Here is a 15,495-nt window from a genome sequence, read left to right on the forward strand (position 1 = left end):
TTGCAGTCCTGCCTCAGCCTTCTAGCATTATGGGGTGCATCACCATACCTGATGTTTCTTTCCAGTTTCTTGATTCTGACTTTTAAAGCACATCTTATCTACATTTTTATCTTGTTACTTGTGCTTTGGGTGTTATATCTAAAAATCAGTGCTTAACTCAGGGTCACCAAGATGTGCTTCTAGGATTTCCTCTCAGGGCATTATGGTAAGCTTTTTTTTTTTTTAGGTAGATGGACAAAATACCTTTGTTTTATTTTTTTATGTGGTGCTGAAGATCAAACCCAGTGCGTCACACATGCTAGGCAAGCACTCTACCACTGAGCCACAGCCCCAGCCCTGGCATTATGGTTTTAACTAACTGTATTTCTGAGTTCATTTTTGTATAGTATGGAGCAGCAATGCGAATTTGTTCCTTTGTATGTGGATACCCAGTACTAGCACCATTTGTTAAAAAAACAATTCTTTCGTTATTGAATTACATTGTTCCCTGTCAAAAATTAGCTGGCATAAGTGCTGGGATTTATTCCTGGACTCTCAATTCTATTTCATTGATTTTAAATGTCTATTCCGATAAAGCTTTTGTGAGTAAGAACCAGAGCACAGGCTAAAAGAGCTCACTAACCAAAATTTTCTTTCTAAACCTTTTATTTGATGAGCCTGGTGGGGGTGGAACACCCCAGGGCCTACTTCAGAGGCAGATGCACTGCTAGTGGGGAGCAAAGGTTCTGGCTAGGGTGAGATAAGGAATACAAAATGAACGGGGTGTCCCAGACCCTCCCCGCCCTGTCCCTGAGCAGCAGATGTCAAATTCCTGCCCTGGAGGAATGTGGAGGGAGAGTGTAAACCTCGCAGGGCAAGACGGCCCCTCCCTGCCCAGGGGCTTCCTGCAAGGTTCTGCTGCTCTTTGGCCTGCTGCCTGCTACCTCAGCACTTCATGTCCTCCAGCCTCCCTGAGGAACCCATGCAGAGCCTCCACTTACACCAAGGCCAGGAGCACCAGGGCTCAAAACAGCCATGCCACTGACCCCGGAGAGCACGCTTGGAGAAGGGGGAGGTCAGATGCCCAGGCCTCTCCCTTCCCATCCTGTGAGAATTCGCAGTGAAGGAAGAAAAGATGAAGACGGGCTTCCCACATGGAGTGTCCCCTCCATGCCACTTGCAGCATCTGCAAAGCTGCCTTGGCCCATCTGAGTGGGCAGGCACCTGAGAAACTTGAGATAAGGTGAGAATTTCCAAATTCACAGCCCAGCCAGGGGCTGGCGCTGTGGTCTTTGATTGGAAATAAAAGCAGAAATGCTGGCAGGATGTGGAATGTGTGGGGCACCAAATGGACTCAAGGGCTGAGCCCAGAGTGACACAGGGGCTGTGAGCACAGACACAGGTAGCCTCTTTGGGAGAGTCAAACACACTTTATTCAGCACAGGAATGTCTAAACAGAGGGGCCTCGGGTAGGGTTCCCCGCCAAAGAACTCTGCTTCAAACCCCACTGTACACAGAACAAAGATAACCATGTGAACCAGGGCACAAGAGGGGTGGGGCTTTGTACAAGGTCTACATCAGGTCATAGTAGGCCAGCACACGGTGAAGCTGGGGCAGAATGGCCCATGTCCAGGGCCAGCCCAGCCTAGAAGAGTGTGTGAGCAGCTCTCTGGCTCACTCAGAAATGCCGGCATGGGAGGAGGGCATGGTATGGCTGCCTCAGGGTGTTACCTTCACCGTGAAGGTTGTGGACATGAATTTAGCTAGAGCAGCCAGGGCTGCTGCGCCGGCACATGATTAGAAGGCCCTGTGAGCCACAGCCCAGGGTGTGCAGGGGTGACAGGTGTGGTTCCTTGGCAGGGCTGTGCAGCTCTTACTGGCAGCCCTGCCAGTCACCCCTAATCAGCAAACTGTAAATGATGCCGACCTTCCCTGCCCAGGCCTGCACTCCTGAGACCAGGGCTCAGTGTGGAAGTGGGAGGGAGCGCCGCTGGGCAGAGCAAGCAGGCCTGCAGGCAGAACCAGCCTTGATGACCGCAGCCCTACACTCGAGACATCATGATCAAGGGGTGGGGAAGGTCTCAGGGTCTCACTAGGAAAGAGCTTGAATCTGAACCCTCTGCCCTGAGGTGCTGCTGGGCAGTAGCCAGTTCAAGGGAGGGAAGCCTGTTGGTGAGCCCACCAGGTGTGCTATGTTGTGCTGGGTACCACCAGGGGGGTGGGAATGTGGCATGGGGGTTAGGAAGGTGCTGTGGGTATCCTGAGACCCTTGAGGAAAACAAAGAGAGACCACTCACAATGGCCAGATAGGTCCAGCTGAATTCCTGATTCAAAAGCATTGGAGGGGGGTGGCAAAGAAGAAAACATCTTCCTGGATACGCTCCTGCTCATCTGAGTAGGGCGTGTTAGAGCATTCCCTCTGGAAGAGAACTGTCGTGCGCTGCTCCAATCCCTAGCCAGTAACTCCAGTAGCAGGAGGGGGGACTCAAAGTCTAGATGCCAGTGGCATGGCTGCTCTTCCATTCTGAAGCCTGGGGCTCAGAGCACTGTGTGGCTGCACAAATAAATTCACCACCAGGGGGCGGAAGAGAGCAGTCTCCGGCTGGCTAGAGGCCGGGAGTTAAAAGCGGTGCCCAGTGGGTTATGAGAGACAGCCAGAGCTCCACTCCTCTAAAAAATCTGTACCCTACACACAACGCTGGGTGGTGAGAATCCCAGGGGGTGCCAGCTCTTAATGACAGCTGGGGAAGGTGGTGGCAGGGGTGACGCAAGTGCCCTGGTGACCAGGAATCACAACCAACAGGCAAAAGGAGCATACCTAATGGAGGGAGACAGGGAGGGGACCTGGGAACATGGCCCCACCAGGGGCTTACTCATCAAACTTCCCTTCCCGAATGTGTTCAAAGGAGAAGGGTAGGAACTTGAAACCGGTTCCACTGTAGAATTTATTCTGGAACTCGACCCTGGAAAGAAGGAAAAGGACAGTTGTCACCCCACAGAAACTATTTTCCTTTTTGAGACAAGGTCTTGCTGTAGCGCCCAGGCTGGCCTCCAGCTCCTAGACTCAAGCAATCCTCTTGCCTCAGCCTCCCCAGGACAACAGGGGTACACCACAATGCCTGGCCCATAGAAACCTTTTGAAGCTTTTTGGGACTTCCCAGTAGACCCAGAAAGACGTGCTGTGCCTACCTTCCTCCAGGCTTCACCTTCCTGGGTGCGCTTGTGAAAGCTCTGTCCTCAATCCACTTCCCACGTCCAGAAACCACTTTTAAAGCCCAGACCTACCCTCAGCAAGAACTCAATATAGGATGAGTGGACAGGGAGGTCCTCAGTTCCAGTTCTTGCTTTGTCCAGAGGGTGTTTATGCAGAACTCTTTGTAGAGAGCCACATGCAAAAAGCATCAAGTTGGCTTGAGTCTTTAACAGCAATGAAGTTCCCGAAGAAGAGTCCCCCAAATGGCCTTTCTGGCAAGGGCTTGCATAGCCCACCTCTAAGGGAAGCCCCCTTAAGGGGCCCTGGGCCAACACCACTGTTCTTATTTGTTCCTTTTCTTTGGAGGAGGAAGGAAGGGGGGGGGGGGGCTTGAGAGTGCGTGTTGAAGGCGTTCAGTTTGGGGAGGAAATTCTTAGGAAAGCAGGGAAGTTAGGAGGGGAAATCTTCTGAAGGCAATGGCAAAAATATTCTCCAGCCACAAAAACAACTGAGAAAAAATTCTCCTCTGGGGACCAGAAGGAAAAACAGGGCCTTAATTCCCTTCCCAGGCAGGCGACCATTCCTGCTGCTCTCCTTGGGGCCCTTTTTAACTCAGAGGGGCAGGAAGAAGCGGGAGCAGGGCTGCCTGGCCTGCTTCCTCCTGCACTCGCCCTGGAGAGCTGCCCAGCAGCCAAACCACCACCAAATATGGGCAGAAAAATGCATGATTCAGAGGATAAAAAAGCCAAGGAGAGCTGCCCTGAGGCATAGTTTCCACTTGGTACTTTGTGACCCTTGGGGCACCACAACCCTGCAAGAACAGGCAGGCGTGGGGACTGAGGCTCCACAGGACAGGTGACGTGAGGGTGCAGGGCAAAGGCTTCAAGAAACTTTAAAGCTTTAAGATTCCTTTAGTTCCCTTGCTTAAACTCTGGCATCCGCCACAGCTTGCCCTCCAAGCCAAGGCGGCAGGAATTAGTGGCACTGGGGGGTCCCCAGAGGTCCCTTTGGCCCTGGGGTGCTGGCCGGGAACACCAAGTGGCAGCTGCGAGCTCCACCCCTGGGAGAAGAATGAAGTGGGATTTTCTGTGTGGGCATGAGCACAGCTTTGTCACTCCACTCCTGCGTTCCACAGGAGCTGGGCCAAGGCCCCACAGCCTCCCTGGCCTGGACACTTCCCACTTGGGCCAGCCCATTCCTCCAGGGAAACAGGATCCAGGAGGAAACAGAATGGTTCTTCCAAGTGAAGTTAGTCACAGGGTTGCTACAGGACCTGGGTCACCCCACTTTCAATGCCCTAAAAATTCCTCCTGCAAGTTTCAGCTACTGAGGCTGCCTTTGGGGGCTTAAGGTGGGGAATGGGTAGCTTCCTGCTTCTCACTCTGTTGGGTCTAAATGCTTCATGTGGGGTAAGCTGTGTGTGTTTGCATATAACAAGGGGTGTGTGTGTGTGGTGCTGGTGAATGAACCCAGGGGTGCCTCACCCCTGAACTATATCCCCTGCACTTTTTAAAAAAATTATTTTGAAACAATCTTGCTAAGTTGCCCAGACTGGTCTCAAACTTACCATCCTCCTTCCTCAGCCTCCAGAGTCATTAGGATTATAGGCATGTGCCACCACACCTGGCTTAGCAAGGGTATTCTCAAACAATTTAATAGTGAACAAGTCATAACACAGGTTCCCAGCTCAAGACCTAGGGGCAACTGTCAGTCTTGGTGGAGTATAATGCTCCTGAGTTCTAGCGAATTATTCAGAACTTTGACCCCCTGGCTGGCTAATCACACAATTCTAATTTCCAAACAAGGCAAATGGAGCAGGTGCTTTGCTTGTAGATGGCCGTGGGGATACCACCCTTCTCTCGGTTCACTTCAGCTTACCTCATGGACCCACTGGGGTCTAATAGGGGACACTTGCCTGGGCTGGGGCAATAAATTCTGCTGTGTGGGCAGACAGAGGGTCCCTCTGACACCACCTGATACTGCCCCTCCCACCAGCTACTTGAGGCTGGAGACTTAGGTGGCCGCAACCAGGGACATCTTTTTTTTGTTTTTTCCCTACTGCTGGGGATCAAATGCAGGGCCCCACACATGCTAGCCAAGCAGTCGAGCACCGAGCTACATTCTCAGCTCAACACCTTGAGCCTACCTAGGTTCATCTGACTTCAGCTCTCCCCAGTGGGCCTTACCCCAAGCTCCCAGCACAAATCTGGAAAGCAATTTCCCTGTCAGTCTCCCCACCCTCTTCCCCTGAACCAGGGAAACATGTGCTTCCTGCAAATGTACAGACGTGAAGTCCTCTGTGCTGGGACAAGGAGAGCCTCCTGGCCGCTCTGAAAGTTCTTCTTTATGGGCCACTGCACTGCTGTACTCAGGGCGTGTCCCTGGCCCTGCCACGCCTGAGCCACTAAAACGCACCTCTAGAATCCGAACTGCTGTGAAGAGAGCCTTGCAAAGTCTGCCGGGTTCCTCTGGCGTGGCTTCCAGCTCCCACAGCTGGCAAAGGCCAGAGGGTCTAACTGGAGACCAAAAGAGAGCACTCCTGCCATGGAACAAAAAGCCTTTTTCCTGGCTAGGTGAAGAAGAAAGGGGTTCTGGGGCCCTTCCTTTTCTAGAGAGGTGTGACTGAGGGAAGGCAGTCTTGGAAAGTCAATCTAGGCTGAACTGCTTTTCTCTTTCTTCACTCTGAGCAGTTCAGTCTGATGTCCTATCTGATTGTCCAAATGTCAGTCAATGTCGCCAGCCTGGTTCTTACTTCTCCTGGGGCTGCCTTTGTCTCAACACTCCATGTTAGGCTGTGGCAACACTGCATTCCTTATGACAAACTGCTTCCCATTTCTGCCCCATTAACCATCAACAAATGTGCGACTGCACAAGTGTGCGCATTTAGACACATGTAGAATCTGCTAGATAAGAAGGGATCAGGTTCCTTGGAAGGGAGGCCACAGGGCAACAGTCTTTCTGCAAAAACATCAGTTATCACTATGATCAGATCCCTGCCTTATGCCTTCTCTGAGGAAGAAAAGATGTCTAACTAGGGTTATGTTTTGAAATATATGACCCACCTTCTTATGACAATTCATGATCTTATACTACTGCTTATGTTATCACATCAAATATTTTTTCCTCTTGATCCCACTGAAGAGACTAAAAACTTTGTACAATGGAGAGGCCCCTGAATCAGGCAACTCCGCGGATGAAATGCGACGTATGAAGATGCTTGTGTTGGATGCCTGGAAAACCAGCGGGGAGATGGATCCCTACGGCCATGTTCCACAGGACCAGCTGTTCCTACTTCTGGTCAGTGGCCACAGCTCTGAGCTCCTCCTGCTGCCCTGGACAACTGTTGAGACCCAAGAACCCTTGGCACACACTCACATTCAGCCAGGAGAGGGCGCACAAGTACCAATTTCATTCACTTTTTCGGAGAGGCCCCAAAAGTGCCACTGGTGACACCCCTTCAAAGATGGGATTCTGGAAGTTCAGAAAGGAGTTTTTCACTTTTTTCTCATCTACCAATTAACTAGTAAAGATAAAACTATGACATGTACAGCAGGCCTATTCCTAGCAAACTACAGAAGGGTATTCAGATGGTATCATGTGCCTCCTTTTGGGACCTCCCCTCTCCAAAGAAGCCAAAAATAGTTTCTTTATGAGGGACCCTAGTCAGATGCCCTCTCTCCAAAGCATCCCACTGTTCATCAGGGTAGCCACAATCTGTACCTAACCACTTGTTTAAAGTATGTGCCAGAGCACTGTGACAGACGCTTGGTGTGTGCATTATTTACTGTTTGCTCACTGTAACCCTGTCACAAGGATATTGTCCTCTCTCTCCAAGAGAGAAAGGCAGGTTCCGAGAGGTGGTGCTCTGCTCAGGGGCACCTGCCCAGTATAGGGGCAAGGATCCAAACCCAAGTCAGCCTGACTCAGAAACCTGCTCTCCTGCCACTCACCCCCCTCCTGGGCTCCTTCAGAAGGACATGGGAAGACACCTTCACTTGAAGAGCATGTGTGAGCCTGAGGAAAAAGTATTTCTTTTTTTGGTACTGGTGACTGAACCCAGGAGTTCTCTACTGAGCTAAAACCCAAGTTCTTTTTAATTTTTATTCTGAGACAGGGTCTTACTAAGTTGCCCAGGCTAGCTTCAAACTTACAATCCCCCTGCCTTTGCTTCCAGAGTCACTGGGATTACAGGTGTGTGCCACGGCACCTCACAAGAAGTGACATGGTGTGTCCATCTGTCCAGGGCCTTGATGTCCTCACCCTGCCCAGGGAAGAGGTAGCCAGCCTTCATGTGACCTGGAATCAAGGTGGGTAGTCAATGTTCCCTCAGTTCAGGGCTCAGTAGACAAAGATGTGAACAAGAAAGGAAGGAGGAGGCCAAGAGGGCAGGCAAGAAAAAGTGAGTCACCAGGCTGGTTACTCAGACGTTCCCTCACCAGAGTGGCCGGGGAAGTGTGGCGGGGAGAGTTCACTGATAAGCTGAGAAGAGGGAGCCAAGCCTGCGGTCTGAAACACCAGCACTCCCAACCCCCAGGCTCCAAGTAAACAAGGCACTGGGTGGGGAGGAGGCAGCCAGGAGGGGAAGGGCCGGGCCAGGCCAGAGAAAGAATCTACTGACACAGCGGCAGTCTCCCAGGGCAGCTTTTGAGGGAAGAGTAGTCCCAGCCAAAACCTTCTTCCCCCATAACTGAGCACAACCAAGTGTGAGGAGGTTGGGCTGCAACCCAGTCAAGAGAAAAGGAAAGGCAAAGGGGAGTGAGAAGAGGTCCCTCAACATCAGATGCTAGATGTCCTCAGGTCTGCAGAACATGACAGACATTCAAAATCCTCTTCTGGCCTTAAGGCCACCAACACATCACTGAGGCAGGCTCAGGCTCAGTGAGTTTATGTCCCCTCACCTGTAAAACAGTGGGGGTGGGAGGTGACTGTTCCTCTAGGGACAGGATCCAGAGCTCCCAGAAACTTTCAGTATGAGTATGTTCCATGCACATTGGGAAATACACTAAAAATTATTCATTCTTTATTTGAAATTCAAATTTAACTCAATGTTCTATATTTTTATTTGCTAAATCTGGCAACCCTCACTGAGGTCATCAGTCACAAACAAGTCTTCCCACACCTGAGCTTACTCTCTCCAGGTAGAGCCATTAAGAGTCACACAGTACCTTAAAGAGAACAAACAAACAAGAAAATCCAAAGTCGTTTTTCTGAAGCAGCTCTTTAGTGTATCCAGCTACATGATGCAGCCAGGAGCTCCTGGCTTCAGGGAAGCTATTGGGCCACTGTCCTGCCCACACAGCACTGGCACAGTGATAAAGGGACAAGGCTGGGATACAGTGTGCTCTAGCTCTTGCATGAACCAAGACTCTATTCCAACACTGCTTTTACTGTTCTAAAGACAGGAGAGTTAATGCTAGAGAGAAAAACCAAAACCAAACTAAAAAAGTCTCATACAGAAAATACCAACTCTGGCAACTTTTTTTTGGCAGGGTCGGGGGCAGGTGGTGGTACTAGGGTTTTAACCCAGGCGCACTTTACCACTAAGCTACATCCCCAAACCTTTTTATTTTGAGACAGGGTCTTGCTAAATTGCTGAAGCTGGAGTGTAGCTCAGTAGTAGCACCCTTGCCTAGCAAGGAAGAAGTCTTGGATTCAATCCCCAGTATCACAACAAAGAAAACAATAAATTGTGGAGGCTGGCCTCAAATTTGTGATCCTTTTCCCTCAGCCTCCCAAGTCACTGGGATTATAGGTAAGTGCCACCAGCCAGCTTCCAGTAGCTATGTAAGTCAAATCAAGAACACTGAAGAATGCTACAGGAAGCGGGTGAGAACCTGACAACACTTACCAAGGAGCTCTCCCTGGAACCCATGAAAAGATAACCTGGGCTTTTCTGTGGTCTTTTTCCAAAGCTCAGTGCAGGCCCTGGGGTAATACCATGAGAGCCCACAAAGGGACAGCTCCTACTTCCTAGAAGACAGACTCGATTTTGCACAAGAGAGCTGCCCACTCCCTGCAGACAAGGAGGTGTCCAACCCCTACCCCCGGCCCCTTACCAGTGTAACCGCAGAGCATGAAGGAAGGCTGAGAGGCCCTCCATGATCAGCAGGATGGCAACTGTCAGCGTGGCAAAAGCAGCAAAGATGAAAAACAGTGCCAGACCTCCTGCTAAGCTCTTCACGCTCAGGCCGATGTGGATCACCATGGTCCAAAGCACCTCGGAGAGTTCTGGGAAATGGGGAGACAGAGTTTGATCTAGCCTTGTATTTATCTCTGCCATCCCTCCCTGGAGGGTTCCCTGCCCTGTGGATTCCTACAGCTTGGTGGGATCACCATGCACAGCTAAACTGGCATAACTGGTGATCCTCCTATCTGTATTCATTCTCCTTGAATTTAGGTGCCAGAATAATTCTAGAACCTTTTTGCATTTTCCATGCTGGATAAACCCTCACTCAATTAAGGGTGTGCCCAGAGAAAGGGAAACCCACAGCTCTAGATTGGGGAAAACACTCACGTGCATGAGCAAGGCTGAGCGCCCAGAGCCGCAGGTAGGAGGCGGTGTTGGAGATGCAGCCCAGGCAGTACTCGATGGTGTGGATGGCCTGGTGGACCATGGTGTCCCCAAAGTCAAACTGTTATGGGAGGTAATCAGAGAGATGCTATCAGGTCAGTAGGGAGTGCAGGAGTACTGAGTTGGTCTCATAGCACTCTTGAGCCTGGACCAGTTTAGGGGACTACATTTCCTAAGTCTGACACCTCACCTTTGGAGGGGCTGGGAACACCCAGTGTTGTACTCAGGTGCTGACCACAGGGACGCCTTCTCCAGAAATCCTGTCTGGCTTAGCCCTCAACTGGGAAGCCCCGCCCCTTCAATATACTACACTGCATCAATTCCCCCCAGAGTACTGAGGTCTGAACCTAGGAGTACTTTACTACTAAGCTATATCTTCAGCCCTTTTTATTTTGAGACAGGGTCTAAGTTGTCCAGGTTCACCTTGAACTTGTGATCTTCCTGCCTCAGCCTCCCACCTAACTGACTGGTTAATGAGATTCCTCTCAACATGTTTGTTTTCTCTCCCTGCTGGGCTTTGAACTCAAGTGGGGTATATGCTGTGTCTGGCGCTCAGTTGAGAAGAGGACTGTCTGGATCTGGGACCATAAGGACTTGTCAATGGACCCTTCCCAGCTGACTCCCACCTTCAGCTGATGGCCACCAGGGAGTGAAGCAGCCCTGCTGGGAATCAGGCAGCAAGGTAGGCGGGGTGTCCCCAGACAGCACTCTCAGACCTGCAGAAGACTAAGCATCTGTGGCATCTTCACTTGTTCTCTTTATAGCCTTTGGGATCAAAATAACCTTTTTCTTCTGTGACTTCTGAAAAAATTACCCAGGAAAATTCTGGCAGTCTTACCAATTCCCACATGGAAAGTTGCTTAAGGTCAAACAGCTTGTCGTGCATTTTTTTGTTTTGTTTTGTTTTCCTCATGCTCCCTTTCTTCAAGTTTTCCTTTCAACACCAAGAATTATTTCTAGAAGAAAGGGGTGGACTAGAACAAGCTCTGAGGAGTCCACTTTAAGGAAATGCAGGCTTTTGAATAGGTATGTTCTAGAAGCCCCAGGTGGAGAAATCAACAGCCCATCAAAGACCACAGGGCACCCCCTTCCTGGATCTCCTCCCAGAGCCTCACCAGGATCCTCATGGGCCTTGGGACTGCTGCTCAGCCACTGCCCAGGCCCTCAAGTCAGAGTGTGTTTTCACCCCCATTTCTAAACTGTATTAGGGACTGGGCTGGCAAAGCCGGAGCGCAGTGGGATCAGCACGCCATCTCTCAGGGAATGCCTCACTTTGCTTCACCTCTGACTATCTACACCCTGCCTTATTTCTGGATTTTTCTCGTGAACAGGTTCTTTGAACCTACTTACCCTGAAAACCTCAGTAACCTTAGCAACACTGTGAAGAGCTTTTCCCCACCACTGCTATCTGCTGAGGGGAAGGGAAGTCCACAGCTCCAAGAGGCTCAGGGGCTCCCTGAGAAGCAGCCCTTTGCAGCATTTTTATTCCACTCAGGTTTCTCCCATTGAAAAATGAAAGGAGGGGAGCCGTAAGCTACCCTTCCAGGAATTACCCTTTCTCCTCTCCTTTGCTCCCATCCTCCTGCTTGGACATAGTTTCTGAGGTGAGGTGAGAATTTTTTTTTTTTTTTTTTTTTTTTTTTTTGTGGTGCTGGGGATCAAACCCAGGGTCTTGTGCTTGCAAGGCAAGCACTCTACTGACTGAGCTATCTCCCCAGCCCTGAGGTGAGAATTAAGTGAAAAATCTAGCCCAGCATTTGGAAGGAATCAGTTACTCAGCACTGGTCCAACAGAAGTCATCTTGAATGTAAGCAAGAGTCACTGAGTACTTCCCGTCTGCAGTCTCCATCTCAGCTTCCCCGGCCCATTCATTCCACATCCTGGCTTCTGCCCTCCACAAAATGATTCTTCTTAGGAAGGTGGCCACCTTACCTCCCCATGGTTAAATCTAACTCTACGTCCTTGACTGTGCTTCTGTGGTATCTGTCACATCCTCCTTTTTGAGACACTTATTTTCCCTTGGACTTTATTATTCTAACTCTTTGGACATTCTTAATTCATCTCCACCACAGTTCTTCCTTAAACACTGAGGATCTCTAGTTCCAGCCTCAGCCCTTAGGTCTTTCCTATGGGACTGAAACTTAGGTCACCAAACGAACATCTCCATCTCCCTGTTGCCTATTCTCAACTAGCTGTGCTACATACACCACAGGCCTTGACTCAATAGCACCTGAATAAAATTCCTCAGCTGCTCTCCTCTGCCTCCACCAAGACTATTTCTGTTCCATGTCCAATCTGGCAGTCAATCTCGCTCTCTTAGTGAACCTCTGCATTCACTAAGGCGCTGGGACCTTAGCTTTTGTATCTGGGGTGCTCCACCATTACACTGCATCCCCAGCCCTTTTATTTGGGGGACAGGATCTCACTAAGTTGCTAAGGCTGGACTTGAACTGGTGATCCTCCTGCCTCAGCCTCCCAAATTGCTGGGATTATAGGTGTGCACCACCACGCCCAGTTTCAGCAGCTTCTACTTTCTAAATTTCTATATTGGCCCCTTCTTTTCTCACTCCTCCTGTAAATGCCTTACTTCACTTCAGGCTGCCCAATTCTTTACTGAATCACATCAGGCTAGATGGTGTCCATGCCTTCAGACTGGGCCCCTCCACCACCCAACACCCCCTACAATTCTAACACTGGAGCTATTTCAGCCATGCACATGTGCCTGTGTTACCTCAGCTCTGCCACTCTCTGATGGCTCCTTGTTGCTCCAATGAGGCAACAACTACTAGAGGTTTCTGCCAACCTCTAGTCTCCTCTCACCAGTCCTCCAACTCCCGACTCTGCTCCAGTCAAGCTGAACACTTGCTCAGTCTCCAACATGTGAGGGGCCTGCAACTTCCCAACTCCTGCTTGGCCAGGCTACACGCAGGACTAAGTCCCTGAAGGAATCCTTTCCTGGTTTCTTCACCCAACCTCAGCCCAGTGTTTCTCAGATGCCCTTTCTCTGCTCCCATAGCATCCTGGGCAGCGTCTATCTTAGCTTCCATCACCAGACTGTCTCCTCACTTTGGGATGCTGAAAGGCAAAAACTGTTTTTTTCCTCCCTTGGGTTTCTAAAGCACTACACATAGTGCTTGACATGCAGAGGGTGAAAGAAGATGGGCAGTGAGTGCGCTGAGGGGCAGATGAATGTGAGCGTGAGCTGGTGAATGAGAAGCCAGTGGGGAGGGGCTGCTGGCCCCGGCTGAGTAGTTACAACTTTTGAGACTACCAAGTGTCCCCAGTCCTGATTTGCAACTAAACTGAGTGCCTCCCAGGGAGAGAGAACAATGGCCTGCACGGAACATACAAGTTTTTGCAGTCAAGCAAAGTGAGGAAATTCTAGAAATAGGTTGCACTTTTTAAAGGAATCTTCTTTGTTTGATATCATTCTGCAATTGATATTGTTATCCAAATTTGACTGAAGAATATCAGTACCTGATAAAGATATAACGTTATGACTACTGAGGAAGCACAGTAAGCTAAATCCCTGAGTTGAGTGGCCAAAGACTGGGAAGGCTGAATTAGAGTCTATCTTCTTTGGATGTCCAACCCAAAGAACATGGCTACAAACAAGGACACTGATAAAAGATGGTTGGCTGACCCATTCTGACTATGACCACGCATTGGGTACTCGATGAGAACAACATTTAGAAAGCAATACTGCGGGAGGTGGTGATACTGGGAGAAGGTTGGGTTCCTTGCCAACATGGAACACTGTCTCCCCAGACATGCCAAGCAGCTCTGCCAGTGACTGCATGGAGGAGTAGTCCAGGAACAAAGAAAGTCCTTGATGCCAGCAAAGGAACCTCTCCAAATGTCAGGAGGGCAAGCACTGCCTGTTTTACACAGAACAGCAGGTTTTCCATTCCCATCCCACTGCCCCTTAGAGAGGACCAGGAGAGCCAGGAAAGGGAAGGGTATATAGTTTATAGGTCTAAGCTTTTAAAAAAAAATTTGGTGGTGGGGGGGGGGAGGAGTTTACAGGAAAGATGCAAACAGTGCAGCAAGGCCTTTTAAAAACCCAGTTCAAAACATGTGTTGCTACCTGAAGTCTTCCTAAGCTAGAAGGCCTTCCACTCTAGATGTGGCCCGCATATTTAGACAACCTTCTTTTTATTCTGTTGTACTTAACATTTGTCTGATATATGAACTCTTTTCACCAGATGGATTACCCTTCCTGGGATGCATCTGAGAGGCAAAACCTCCTGAAAGTTGTCTACCTCTCCACTGGGTCACATGGAGGTAGAGCTGACCCCAAGCAAGGGTCTGGAGGTCCTAAGGGGAAGCATCAAGCTGATGAGGGCAGCAGGAAGTGGTTGGCTGCATCTCAGACAGGGAGAAAGGGTAAGCTTTGCTCAACAGCACTCAGAGGAGCAGGGTGGACAGCTACCCCCAGTGGGAGAGCAACAACATCACAGGAGAGGAATGTGAAGACCCATGGGACTTGGCCCCCAAGGGAAGTCACTTCAAGAATGCCAGTGCAGACATTACTTGCAGCTCCTCCAAAGTCCCTCTCAGAGGTATTAGATCAGCTCTCAGAGGTATTAGATCAGCAAAGTCAATGACACAAAGACAGAGGTGATCAACATGAGATGCAGTTAATGGAGATGAGCTTTTTCAGAACACAGGCTCACAAACTGGTTAGAAATGGCCAGTGAGATGCAGGATGCACAGTGTCATGTGTGTGGCCCCAGGGTGTGGCAGGGTCAGACTGATCACAAGGATGGGAAAAGAGAAGCCCCCAAATAAACATGAAGGCTTTTGTCTTACCACTTCATCCTCGGTAGGCTTGAAAACACAAATTTACACTTAGTGGGAATGCACACCACACACAAGATCACAAGTTATAAGCATATACTACTGACAGCTTCCTGGGGAAAACTGTTAATATTAAATGGACTAATAAATTAGCCCATACACGCAAAGTGAGAACAGCAGGAACTTAGAGCAGTAAGATAAATATTTTAAAAGGCACCCCAATGTTTGCAATTAAAAAAAAAAAAATCACATACATGGTTGAAAGTGGTCAGACAGATTAAGAAGTTCAATCTAGGTCCTCTACCCTTACTCACTTTAAAAATGAACATTTTGCCAAGACAAGAGGAGCCCAAGTTCAGGACCAGACTGGGCAATATAGCAAAACCCTGTCTCAAAAAAACAAAAGTAAACAAAAACAAAAAGACCCCAAAACAAAAAAGAACATTGTTTTAATAAATAGAATGAATAATTAAGATTTTTAAAAAATATTTTCTATAGTTGTAGATGGGCAGAATGCCTTTGTTTATTTTTATGTGGTGCTAAGAATCAAACCCAGTGCCTCACACATGCTAGGCAAGTGCTCTGTCACTGAGCTACAGCCCCAGTCCAATAGTTAAGATTTAATAGTTCAGTTCAGAGACTTTATGCTATGAGTGGTCAGGCAATGACCTATAAAAAAAAGAGAGAAGTAAAAATAGGAAGAAGAAAAAACCCAAACAAAAACAAAATATCTACAACAAGAACACATCAGTGGCATAGGACTTAAAAAAATACCACTGACTGATTATATTGGTTAACAATAGAACAACTGTTCAAAGGATCAAGGGATGAAGAAGTCATCCTAAGTGGTCTGTGTTTCTGGTAACAAGAGCTGGGATGCTGGGTGCTGCCTGAGCCGAGGAGAACAGTTAGCAGCTGAGATTGAGTGCAGGGTACTGCAGGCCCCATGGAA

At 49.2% G+C, this 15,495-nt stretch overlaps 1 protein-coding gene and 1 long non-coding RNA gene across 6 annotated transcripts in view; one reads left to right on the forward strand and one right to left on the reverse strand.

Annotated features, from left to right (window-relative positions):
- Positions 1-2,209: 2,209 nt before the first annotated feature.
- Positions 2,210-15,495, reverse strand: part of ATP6V0A1 (ATPase H+ transporting V0 subunit a1) — a 58,209-nt gene continuing 44,923 nt past the window's right edge. For 4 of the 5 annotated variants that reach the window (XM_079132789.1, XM_079132787.1, XM_079132791.1 and 1 more), the window contains 3 exons: positions 9,687-9,804; positions 9,229-9,400; positions 2,210-2,942 (listed from right to left, as the gene is read on the reverse strand). In XM_079132789.1, coding sequence (XP_078988915.1) covers positions 2,849-2,942; positions 9,229-9,400; positions 9,687-9,804 — 384 coding nt within the window. In that variant the 3' untranslated portion in view covers positions 2,210-2,848. Of the gene's footprint in view, positions 2,943-8,146; positions 8,338-9,228; positions 9,401-9,686; positions 9,805-15,495 lie in introns of those variants that run through there. The other variant, XM_079132790.1, reaches the window with a different exon arrangement.
- Positions 9,811-15,495, forward strand: part of LOC306657165 — a 50,063-nt gene continuing 44,378 nt past the window's right edge. The window contains exon 1 of the long non-coding RNA XR_013762715.1: positions 9,811-10,425. This is a non-coding gene — a long non-coding RNA (uncharacterized lncRNA). The remainder of the gene's footprint in view (positions 10,426-15,495) is intronic.

This window comes from Sciurus vulgaris (genome assembly GCF_902686455.1).
Source record: "Sciurus vulgaris genome assembly, chromosome: 3".
NCBI lineage: Eukaryota > Metazoa > Chordata > Mammalia > Rodentia > Sciuridae > Sciurus > Sciurus vulgaris.